General features: G+C 39.4%; 1 protein-coding gene across 1 annotated transcript in view; it reads left to right on the top strand.

The window, feature by feature from the left end:
- The window catches only part of LOC105694407 (neurotrimin), a 48,282-nt gene extending 35,556 nt beyond the window's left edge, over nt 1–12,726 (top strand). The window contains exons 7-9 of the mRNA XM_023434299.1: nt 4,397–4,462; nt 4,550–4,651; nt 12,536–12,726. Of these exons, the coding sequence (XP_023290067.1) occupies nt 4,397–4,462; nt 4,550–4,651; nt 12,536–12,726 (359 nt within the window). The remainder of the gene's footprint in view (nt 1–4,396; nt 4,463–4,549; nt 4,652–12,535) is intronic.
- The last annotated feature ends 551 nt before the right edge of the window (nt 12,727–13,277 follow it).

Here is a 13,277-nt window from a genome sequence, read left to right on the forward strand (position 1 = left end):
TCGACGATTATGCACAGAGATCAGGTTTTGAAATGTGGAAAAATGAGCGCAATAAATGGAATGATGAGCAATACGTAAATTATTGCTCATACATTTTAGAACAATACGTCTTGACAAAATTCCGGAATTTTGAGAAATCTCCGAAAATTTATAAACGCCACTGCATACATCTCGAGATACTCAATACTAAAAATTAAATGTCGTTGGAAATGTTGTCAATTAGTTGAGAATAGTTGAGAAATACGCATTTCTTCGTAAGAAAATGTAGGGTAATGCGATAAAATGAATTTCTCGGATATGTATCATGTGAAGTCAAAATAGAGCTATTTCTCATTATTATGCATGTTCCTCTCGACAGTGTTCAAATCAGCATTTATTTAACAATTTCTTCTCTCGAGATTTAATACTAGAAATTAAATATCGTCCGAAATGTTGTCAATGAAATTATGTTGAGAATAGTTGTAAAATACACAATACTACGTAAAGAAATGAATTTCTAGGACATATATCACATGAAGCTAAAATAAAGCTGTTCTCATGACTTATGCATGTTCCTCTTGACAGTGATTGTTTTCCAATCAGCATTTATTTAACAATTTCTTCTCTCGATACTTAATACCATAAATTAAATATCGTTTGAAATATCAATAAAATTATATTGAGAACAGTTGTACGCATATAGTCTTATGCATGTACCTCTTGACAGTGATTGTTTTCCAATCAGCATTTATTTAACAATTTCTTCTCTCGTATTTACCTTATCATATGGTTAATAATAGGTAATCAGTTGTTTTGAGTGCAGAGATCACGTACCGTAGAGGACTGTGACCTTATTAACACTGTACCTTCATTTCTGGCTTGCATTGACTGCACCGAAAGTGTAATTGCGACAGTTACTGTCGAAATTACGGGCGGTGCGAGTGGAACAATCATCAAGTTGACAATATACCAATGCAGAGGGTTCCCCTAATTGGTTCAGAAGGTATATACAGAGGTGTACTACTTGATTTGCAGACCACTACCTATTTCCTCTTCGGGCTGGTCATGTTCTGATGCGTAATTAGTGGGCAATCGAGGGGTTACATAGAATTAGGACGTTTTCAGGGAAGCGCCATTTTGATAAAATCAATCGATTCCGCAGATAATTATTTATGAGCTTGTTGAACAAAGAAGACGTTTACATTTATCATCAATCGTGCGCGTACTTTCTTTATACATCTAATTAATTTACTTTTTATTACATGTATACCATATTTCTTCAAGGCGACTTATTTTAGAAATCTCAGAATGTCTAACGAAGAGTTAATTCCTTTATTCTTAAAGTTTATATTTATACAAGTAGCATGATTTCGAGAGGATAAAATGGAAAATATATGAAGGAAAATTTGGTTATTTATAATACTGATGTTACAGTCAACAGCACTTGTTTGTCTTTCTGGTATGATAAATACTTTTTTCATGTTTCTTATTCGGAATCTACTTTTAGAGAAACTATTTCTCTGCTAACTTAGAGATTAACACTATTTCTTCAAATTTCATTCGTTTTAAAAAATCAATTATTTCTATGGGCATTTTTGAATTTGAAAACATCGGTGGTTTACTTTAGTTGGTTTTCGAGTGGAAGACAATCACATCGGATCCACTATCTTTATTTAAATGAAACATTTTTATTTTTACATACATACACTGCAGAGAGAGTTTGGATAGCCTTTGAGATAGTCGGGAAGTGGTTCCCCTAAAAGTTTCAGGTTTTCAACTAAAAAATGTAAAAGAAGTATATAAGATTCCATAAAAAAAAAAGCAAGCGTTACTTGCCACGACATCGCTATTGTAAATATTACATTTTCCTTCATACTTTTCTCTACGTTTCCCATTGGAAATCTGCAAGTTTTATTCTAAAAATGTTTTTATTGAACCCTTAGTTCATAAGATATAGTGAATCCTTTAAACTAGCACAACAATGTATAACAATTTTGTATATGACTTTTCCTCATTACTATGCTTTTAGAAAATTCCTCCAATAAGCCTTCAGCTGGTTTATTTTATGGAAATATTTTTGGAAATTAAATCATCCTGGCTGGTATTTTAAAAATACTTTCAAATGACGTTTTAATTCAGAGCGACTCGGAAATGTCAGCAAATATAGCGTCATCAGTTAAGTTGGATTTTTCTCTAGAATTCTTGTAAAAGGCTGACAGTGATAGAATGGTTCCTCGTCACTGAAAGAAGTTGGCGTCTTTGTGGAACTCATTGCTGTGCTTGAAGTGCGCAAGACTTTTTATCCGATGTGGTCGTAGAATGAAGATAAAAGTGACCTTACACGAAAAAGTGAGCATTGTTATTCTTGTTATACATATTGAAGTAATATCGTAAATCTAATGTCGATAAATGTCCTATTACCAACAATTTCTATATAACACTTTTTCATCTCGGAAATCGTTTCCCGTCTTCGATTAACGAATTTTCATTCTAAACGGAAACCTTAATTGCAAAATTAAAAGCATTTTAGGTCATTTGCGTTGGCAGGAAATGTCTTGGTCACGTAGGATTGGAGTTCCCTGATTTCCCGCAAATAGCGCTCGCATCGTTATATCAGCGAAAATCTGAGATCTTAGGTCCAGATTCTTGGGTCACTTTATGTGGAATTGGCGTTATATCTCCTTAAATTACTTCATAGTTGAAGCATCTCTTCATCAACTCCTTTATTCAGGGCGAGTCACACAAAACGTCCAAAATGTAGCCATGATCATCCGGAACATCTTGAACCTTTCCTAAGACTCACCTTGTATAAAGGGGTTGTGGAGCAAAGAAACGCTTCAGCTATCCTCCAGATATTGGCATTATATCTCCCTACACTACTTCATAGTTGAAGCATCTCTTCATCAACTCCTTCATCCAGGGCGAGTCACACAAAACGTCCAAAATGTAGCCATGATCATCCCGAACATCTTGAACCTTTCCTAAGACTCACCCTGTATAAAGGAGTTGTGGAGGAAAGAAACGCTTCAACTATCCAAGTCTGAAGAAGATCACTTCCGATAACGGTAGCGGATAGTCGTTAAAGAGTTAAGTACACTCCACGAGCGTCTCTTTCAAGGGGGCTCGGACAATACCAGAAAGTTTGATCCAACCGGATTTTTTCTTCCGGCCTGGACGTGCTCGAAATCCCGAAGACGAGCTGGGCAAGGACGAGGGTACTTCCTCGAAAACGATGGGAAAGAAAGGAGGCCAGGGAAAATAAAGCACGAGTCCGGCAATATCTCCGCAAGTTCGGCCGGAAACGGCGCGGCGGTGGTGTGATGTATGAGGTTAGGGATCAGGGAAAAAGGAATCGCGCTCGCTCTTCAATGGAATAGATCCATTACGGCCATCGCTCAATGAAGGATAATACTCGGGTCTGAAGGAACCGAAGCTATCGCGGTAATTACTCTCCAGACTGGAGCGGAATATAGCTTCGTAACGCGATCCAGCTCGATTCGATTTAACCTCCACCAGCCGGGCACCTCCTACACCTTGTTTTCATGTTGCACTCTTCGAGGCTTCTTCGAGGCTTCTTCGAATACCGAGTGCCGAGTAAAAGTATTGCCTTCCCGATTCCTGAATTCCGTGAAACGTAATCTTCTCGCGGAAAATGCCCATTGCGGAAACGAATAGCTTCTCCATCGCTTGGGGTTCGTTTAAAAGATCTGGAGTTGAGGTTTCCACTATTCAGGATCTCTTATCCTTCAAGGATACACCAGAAGACGGGTACAGTATCTGTTGGATGTAAAGATGTTTATTTCATGAAAAATATTCAGTGTTCTTCGGGGCTTCTTCTAGAGCGACGCCGTGCAGAACATATCTTTAATATTACCCTTCAACTCTTTGAGGCACGGTGGCATTAAAAGTGTCCCACCTTTTCTCCAAACTGGATGCGCCTAATTATATGAAACTTTTACACGTGATTATGGAGGCCCTAAGGAAGGACTTGATACTAGTGAAATTGAATTTTTCACAGAAAAATGTGACTTTGGCTCTAGTCTAGGATAAAGAAAATTTCCTTTTTTGTCTAATAATGAAATTTCACGAGCATCGCGTTCTTCCTTAGGGCCTTCATAATCCCGTGCCGAAGTTTTAATTGATGCGGTATCTAGTTTAGAAAAAAGTTTTATACATGTTTCTACGTTCTGATGCATATAATGATCCTTTCATATCACCTTAAATATTACACGGAAGTTTCTAACGGTTATATCGTTGTTGCGGAATTGTGCATGGTGGGTGCAGGCGTACATAAACATTTCAATTCCACGTCGGTAAACATTTTCTAATGCATATAAGACGAAGGAGATGCGCATATTGTGCCAGCAGCGTCCCGACTTAATGATATTCAGTACCACGTGTTCTTTTTGCCTTCTAGATATACCATCACCGACGACATTGCCGAGCACCACCAGTACGACGCCCAGACCAACCGAGGAGAGGGGTAAGTTTCGATCGGTCGATAAAATCGATTTGATCAGACCCTACCCTGGCATGGACGTGCTCGAAAGCTCCATTTGGCCATTTTCAGCCGAGAAGAAGCAGAGATCGCGTCCGAAGGCTCTACCTAGCCCCGAGCCAAGCTCCAACGAGATAATGAATGCGTCGCAGACGGCCGCGACCAGAGAAGGAGGTATGTTACCACTTACAGGAATTACGTTCCTTAAAGTGATACGAAAGTCTGATATATATTGGGTTGTTCGGAAAGTAATTTCGTTTTTTTTTTTTTTTATGAAAATGAAAGACGATTTTCTTATAGCGAATAAATATTTTATTGAATTATATATTGTTCATTCTGATCCAATACCTTTTGCCATCTTTCTGGCAGTAGCATCATTCCACGCTCATAAAATTTTTTGTTTTTGCTGTCAAAAAACTGATCCAGGTGATTTTTGACCTCCTCATTCGAAGTAAAGGTTTTACTGTCCAAACAAATTTTGTAGAGACCGGAACAAGTAATAATCGGAAGGTGCCAGATCTGGAGAATATGGTGGGTGTGGCAGTACATCCCATCCAAGCTGTAGAAGCTTTTGGCGAGGTCTCGCATTATCTTGGTGAAACACTACACATTTTCTATTCATCAATGCTGGTCTCTTCTGTTTAAGTGAATCATTCAATTTGTCCAGCTGGTGACAGTACACTTCAGAATTGATCGTTGTGTTGTTCGGTAGAATCTCAAAAAAAAAAACGATTGCTTTGAAATCCCACTAAATAGATACCATCACCTTTTTTTGATGAATTTCGGCTTTCGAAGTTCTTTGAGCCGGTTCATCTTTTTTACTCCATGATCTCTTGCGTGTAACATTGTTGTAGACAACCCATTTCTCGTCCCCAGTGATGATGCGCTTCAAAAATGGATCATTTTCTTGACGTTTGAATGACACAAATTTCTTTCCGTAAGAACACGAATCCATATGTCGAGCTTTGAGATTAAACCTAAGCGTTTCAAATGATCATGAACGGTCGAATTCGATAAATTTAATCTCTCAGCCATTTCACGAGTTGTTATTCGCCGGTTTGCATCAATTAATGCCTTTATCGTGTTTTCATCAGCTTTAAGTGGCCTTCCAGAACGTGATGCATCTTCGATATCAAAATTGCCGGATCGAAATTTTGCAAACCAGTTTTGACCCTGGCGTTCTGTCAATACATCTTCTCCATTCACGTCGGATAATTTTTTTCTTGCTTGAACAGCATTTTTACCTTTTCGATACTAAAAAAGTAAAATATGCCGAAAATGCCGCTTTTCACTTTCCATATTTGAAAGGGTACCAACCAAAAACTACTGCGTAGAATCACAAGCAAGCCTTGTTAGATCAGCTGTCAACATATATAATGATTATGTGGCTTAAGTGTGAAGTTGGCCGTGAAAACAAAAATTAAGTCCTCTGTTGGGAAACAACGAAATTACTTTCCGAACAACCCAATACTTACCAAAGAGTTAAAATGTTAATAAAACTTTTCTCCAAACTGGGTGCACCGAATTATCTGTAACTTTAACACGTGACTTAAAGGCTCCAAGGAAGAACGCGCTGCCCGTGAAATTTCATTTCTCGAGAGAAAAATATCTTTTCTTCGTTCCTGTCCGACATAAATGAATTGTTTTTTCGAAAAATGAAACTTCACGAGCAGCGCGTTCTTCCTTAGTCTTCATGAATACGCGTTGAAGTTTAGGATGATTCGGTGCAAACAGGTTGGAGAAAAGTTTTATAAATGTTTTGACTTTTTGGTACGTGTAAATGACACTTTCATGTCACCTTAAAGTGCCATGGAAGTCCACGCGTAGGTGTCATAATCACATCCCCCTGATATAGAAATCGATCAAGATTGCTCGTATCGATTACATGCTACCCAGTCTGTCTTTCCTGATCGCATCAAATTCATCTTGTTCAATCTTCTATAACAATCATAAGACGTCAGATGAGCGAGTGCACAATGAAAAACAAAACTCTGATTACCGAAGTCGAGGGAACGTTTATTAATTATTGAAGTGGAATTCCTAAAGAGAACGGAGGCACCTCGCTCATAACATTAAGGTGATATGAAAGAGTCTATCTTTCCTGATCGCATCAAATTCATCTTTTTAAATCTTTTATGACAATGATATGAAGCAGATTAACGGTGATTTGTGAAGCGCGGACTCAATTATCATGTCCTGATATATTGAAGATGAACTTTGGTATTGAACAGTGTTCCTTCAGGTCGTGGACCACTTCGAAAATGTAACTTCAAAGTACGGTAGAAATAACCGAGACAAGAAATTATAATATGACAAGATTTGAATTGTTACACAATCTCATTTAGGTTCATTATATGTACCGAAGTGCCTGACGTTTGTTACCTAACATTCGACGCTCCAATTAAATATACCGCTATTTTTCAAATTTTGTAAAACGGAGATAAATTATTTCTAGGATAACGTGTACTCATCTGCATTCGATAACACTAAAACTACCGGCGGATTTCTTTGGCTGTGGTGGTCCATTTAAGACCAATCATTTTGATTGGGCTTTGTAGTTCCACTGTTAACTAAAGGCAATATAAATTTAATCAGTTGCACATATTTAGCCAGATGGAACCACGTAAACGGGCAATTTAAAGCCTCCACGAGTCGGAACGGAAAGTATTCCGCATCCTGGAATCAAATAACCTGTAGCTGAAGAACGAACCCAGAACTGCGCTATTTTCCGTTTGGTCCCTGCTCTTTACATTCCGTTTACCGAGTTCGGTCGGCGTAATCAAATTTCATTCCCTGCTGGTGGAAGCCACCGCAGCCTGCAAAGCAATAACCGTCATGTAAACACGGGTCATTTTGTGGCACCCTCGACCTCGTTAGAAAAACCGAATAATCCACCTAGAGGCGCAAGCCACCAACTGCGGGAGATTTCGACGAAATCCAAAGCTCGAGAGCACGCTGGAATTCTCCACTGGGAACAGATCTGCTCGGTGCTGTAGTGTTGCGGCGAAGCCGCTCCTCTAAAATCCAACGCCGACCTCTACCCAACTTGTGGTCCACCCAGAGTCCCAACGATCGGGCGCAACTTTTGTGTTCGCACCTACGATTCCACTCTAGGGTTCTAAGTCTCTCTATGGGATTTAGATCTACTTTTCACTCGATATTACATTCAATGTGGGCCGGTATTACTCTACCGGATGCGAATCTACTTGTTCAACACCCGTTACCTACTTCCACCAACTCGTTGTGGTCTACCTAGAGTCGCAGCGATCAAACGCAACTTTTGTGTTCATGCCTAGGATTCTACTCCACGGTTTCATCCGAGAGTCTCTATGGGAGTTAAATCTGCTTCTTACTCGATATTACATAAAATGTAGATATTACTGTATCACTGTACCGGATGCAAAGCAACTTGTCCAGCATCCGTTGCCACCATTCACCAACTTGTGATCCACCCAGAGTTCCATCGACCAAGCACAACTTCTGTCTTCGAACCTACGATTCCACTCGAGGATTCTATCTAAGACTCACTATTGGATTTAGATCTACTTTCCACTCGATATTACATTCAATGTGTATTATTGCACCGCATGCGAATCTACTTATTCAACATCCGTTGCCTACTTCCACCAACTCGTGGTCTACCTAGAGTCGCAGCGATCGAACGCAACTTTTGTGTTCATGCCTAGGATTCTATTCCACGGTTTCATCCGAGAGTCTCTATGGGATTTAGATCTACTTTTTAATCGATATTACATCAAATGTAGGTATTACTGTATCACTGTACCGGTATGACTATACCAGATGCAAAGCTACTTCTCAGCGTTCGTTGCCACCATTCACTAACTTGTGGTCCACCCAGAGTTCCATCAACACAACTTTTGTGTTCGCGCCTACGATTTTACTCGAGGGTTCTTTCCAAGACCCTCTTTGGGAATTTAGATTTATTTTTCACTTGATATTACACACAATGTGAGCTGGTGTTACTGTGCCGCTATCCGCCAAGAGGTCTACTGAAGTGGCAGCAATAATTCTGATGTGATCGCAACGTCATCTTAGGAAGTCATTGGAAGCGTTATGGGCGTGTTATGCTGTGTTCACGTTTGGGGGGAATATTTGTCAGTGATCCCGCTTGCCAGTATTTGATATTGGAGTATGCAAAGCTACTTGTTCAACATCCGTTGCTGACTTCCACCAACTTGTGGTCCGCCCAGTACCTCAACGACCGAGCACAACTTCTGTGTTCGCGGCTACAATTCTACTCGAGGGTTCCATCCAAGACCTTCCATGGAATTTAGATCTACTTTTCACTAGATATTCCGCAAAATATGGGCTGATATTATGGCATCGCTATCCTCCAAGGGGTCGACCAGAGTGGCAGCAATAATTCTGATGCCATCTCAACGCCGTCTTAAAAAGTCACTAAAGGCGTTGTGGGTATGTGGAGCTGCGTTTACGACCTGGGGGAATACTTCGTGATTTTTAGTAGCAGTGTTTATTAGATTGGAATTCGAAATCATAGGTTGTCGTGGTCATATGAGGATCATTACCTAGTATATTAAGACTTGTGTTATGTTTTCAAGATTTTGTTGTGCACTCATAAAAGACGCAACGCAGAAATATTTGACATGTAGTAAGTTCCCTGTTCTTGAGAGGAACCACATACTCCATTCACCAGACAACATAAAGATAATTAAACCGTGCTTAACTTTATGTACGGGATAGAAAAGTATCACGTTTTACTCATAATTAGTAGGAGTACTTTGCTTTGAACATGCTTCATGCGTTACCTGGTATCAGAAATTTCACCATCAGCTATACAACTTTCTACCTATCTTCGAGGTACGGTCAGAACTCTTCTTACCGAGAAGACCTTTTATCTTCATGTCTAAAGTTCGCCTCTTGAACGGTTCTCCTTCTACCCACAGACGACTTGGATCAAATTTTCACCCTATATTCTGCGGAGAAAGAGCACCCACGTATCGCGATTCCTTGCAAGTCGACTCATGTGGAAGCAATAATTTTTATGAAACTGCGTTGCTTTTGCTGCGCCCAAGACATAGCTATAAGATGTTGCCTTATTGCTCTTATCGTTAAAAATACATTCTTATTTAATCATAATCACTCGCGAATCGAGACAATGAAACGAATGCAGAGTACAAATAACCGTCTTTTTTTTTATATTCAGTGCAACAATTTGAATAACTTGTAATAAGGTCTCCACATCTTATTCGGTCCACAAATTCCCGCAATGTGAACATAAACAATATGAATCAGTCTATGTAATTTTATAATATCAGTTCTTTTATACATGTTTTAAAGCTGCTGTTAATTGAATTACATTGTCTTATTTGACATAACTAATACGAATCAAAACAATGAAACGAATACGAATTATAAACAACAAGTGTCTTTTCTTTTATATTCAATACAACAATTTGAATAACTTGTAATAAGGTCTCCACATCTTATTCGGTCCACAAATTCCCGCAATGTGAACATAAACAATATGAATCATTCTATGTCATTTTATAATATCAATTCTTTTATACACGTTTTGAAGCTGATGTTAATTGAATTACATTTTCTTATTTGACATAACTGATGCGAATCGAAACAATGAAACGAATGCAAATTATAAACAACAAGTGTTTTTTCTTTTATATTCGGTGCAACAATTTGAATAACTTGTAATAACGTCTCCACATCTTATTTGGTCCACAAATTCCCGCAATGTGAACATAAACAATATAAATCATTCTATGTCATTTTTTAATATCAGTTTTTTTATACACGTTTCGAAGCTGCTGTGAAATAAATGATATTTTCTTATTTAACATAATTGACGCCGTGGGTAATTAAAAAGAAAGAGGAATGTCTATGGCATTTTCTGATGACATGTCTAATATTCATAAGAATTTTCGCCATATTGTCGGCATTGTAGGCGAACCCATTTTGGAGCTGATGTCTTCTGACACAATTTCTTTACTTGATATCATTGAACACATAATGTAACACATTACAGGAAGAAAAATGGGACGGCTGTGGTAGTTTCTGCATCTAATATTCATAGAAAGAATGTTGTAACATGGCATTATCGATACTGTCGGCGAAAAAACGAAAGGGGATGATACTCACGCGAGAAGCCGACAATGAGTAATGGCCGGCACTTACGCAACGCAAGCATAGAGGTCTGCCTTTAGTGACGGATTTATACGTTGGTTGCCTACGGACCGTGATAAATTTGCAGCTCCAGATATCCAGGGAAAGGGGAAGTCCAGTTATCCCGTTAAAACAAGCCTGTAATGGACAGAACTTTTGTTTTTAATCGTGCGGGCTTTGCTTTCATACGATTCTACTTCGCCGAGCATGTCAATCCAAAAAAAACATACTTTTGAGATAAAAGCACCTCGTAATTCTTCAAACGGTACATCGTCACTTGAATACAACGCAGACAACAATGACAAATTGCAAATGTATTCGTTATAATTATTTAAAATTTTTTTTAATTTATTTTAATCGTGCGAGTTTCAGTTTCACACGATTCTACTTCGCCGAGCATGTCAATCCAAAAAAAACATACTTTTGAGATAAAAGCACCTCGTAATTCTTCAAACGGTACATCGTCACTTGAATACAACGCAAACAACAATGACAAATTGCAAAAGTATCCGTTACAATTATTGAACAATTTTTGAAATTTATTTTATTACGTTGCTGGTGCTAAAAGAATAAAGATCTAGGGTAACAAAAACAAGAAGATTAAAGTTCGTTACAATTATGTGCTCATTAATTTATAAAGCACACTCATGTGCAATGATTTCGGAAAGCAAAAGATTTGTCACTTCAAATTTCCAGTCTTGACGATTTCAACCATTCCATCTACAAAAGGATAACATAAATCAACTACCAAGTCATCTTATATTACCGTGGCCATCATGTTCGATTAACATGAATTTCATCGCGTACTTTACCTGCACAATGTATTCACATATACACCCTGTTCTATTATCGTATGTACATTACATCACTACCACCGTCACGTTCGGTTAATGCTTGCTCCACATATCTTACATACATAATATGTTCACGCATAGGTGCCATAATTGCATCCCCCTGATATAGAAATTGATCAACATCGCTCGTATCGATTACATACTACATAGTCTATATTTCCTGATCCCATCAAATTCATCTTGTCCAATCATAAGACGTCTATAACAATAATAAGACGTCAGATGAGCGCGTGGACAATGAAAAACACAACTCTACCAAATTCGAGGGAAAGTTTATTAACCATTTTAGTGGAATTTCCAAAGACATTAAGGTGGTATTAACATTAAGGTGATATGAAACAGTCAGCCAACATCGGATAAATTTCTCAGCGCCTTTCATATCATCTAACCCTTTAATTACGAAATGCTACTACAGTGGCTTCAGCACGACCAACGTTTTTTAAGAAGCGCCACTATAGTAACTCCCTTCATTCCTATGTATTTAAAGCGACAAATGAATATCGTATTCATATAAAATATTAGCCCTCCGCGGCCGAGCTATGCGTACATCTCCACGTCCTAGTCCGCCATAGTTAAAGGGTTAAGGGGATGTGAAAGCGGCATCTGAAAGCTCATTCGTTCATAAAACTTTTCTACAAACTGAGTGTCTCAAATCGTTTCATACTTTAAAACGGGAATATGGAGACCCTAAGGTAGGTCCTGAAACTCCCGAAATTTCATTTTTTATAAACTATTTTTAAAATACCTCTAAACAAATTTTAAAAGAATTGAAATTTCATGAGTTCAGGACCTTCCTTATAGTCTCCCTATTCACGTTGTAAAGTTTCAAACTATTTGGTAAACCGAATTGAGAGAAAAGTTTGATGAACAAAACCTCTTCGACGACACTTTCACATCACCTTAATAGGGGAAAAACTTGACGGCCTGCTTTTAATGACACTATATCTGATATGATATGAATGATACTATATCTATCGGGAAGGGACTTGGGACACGGCGTAGTCTTTAATAGCCATCAATCTAAAATACATTCCGATATGTCCAGATTCCCGACGTCGCGGACGGCCGAAAGACAGCAGCGGAGTCGGCGGAAAGCTGGACGGCAATGTCGGAGGTCGACAGACAGACAACACTGCCCAATCCATGTCATCATCTTCGAGGAGTTCGGCCCTGGTGTCCACGGCCAAATTTGGAGCACTCCTCTGGGCAGTCACCCTGGTTAGGGCGCTCTCGTAGTCGTGCCGGAACGTTTGGACGATCACACCGGTTGGACATTCCGGGTCGAAGAATCCTCATTGGAGCCATTCCCAGTCGAAGGGAGTTCTCCTCCCGCGGGAATCGAAGGGAGGCCCGAGACCTCCCGGGGACGTGCCAGGGTGGTTCTCTGGCCGGGGGAACGATTTGCAGGATGCCAGACGTTGTCATCTGAACAATCTGCGCTCATTTCCTTCTCCGCAGAAGTTTGCCCGACGAGTCCCCCGCTGCGGCGGCGCCGCGCGGAAATTACTCGGAACCCAATACCGACGATTTGCGTGTCGTTACTTCCGCCCCTTTCTCTGGACCCTAACTGGTCTCCTCGTTATCATACGTTTCTCGCTTTTTGACGGAATGATACGAAGGAGGAAGGACTGGGATCATCTCGGCGACGTCTTTCAGGGTACTGTTGGGAGGCGCATTGTTGATCATTGTTAGAGCGCGGAAATTACTCTTAATTCAGTGCCAATGATTTGCTTATCATTCCTTCGGACCCTTTTTCTGTAGCACACTGTTTCCTGGTTTTCTTGCGT

The sequence above is a fragment of the Orussus abietinus genome, unplaced genomic scaffold (assembly GCF_000612105.2).
Source record: "Orussus abietinus isolate OABI.00-Male unplaced genomic scaffold, Oabi_2.0 scaffold45, whole genome shotgun sequence".
Lineage (NCBI taxonomy): Eukaryota > Metazoa > Arthropoda > Insecta > Hymenoptera > Orussidae > Orussus > Orussus abietinus.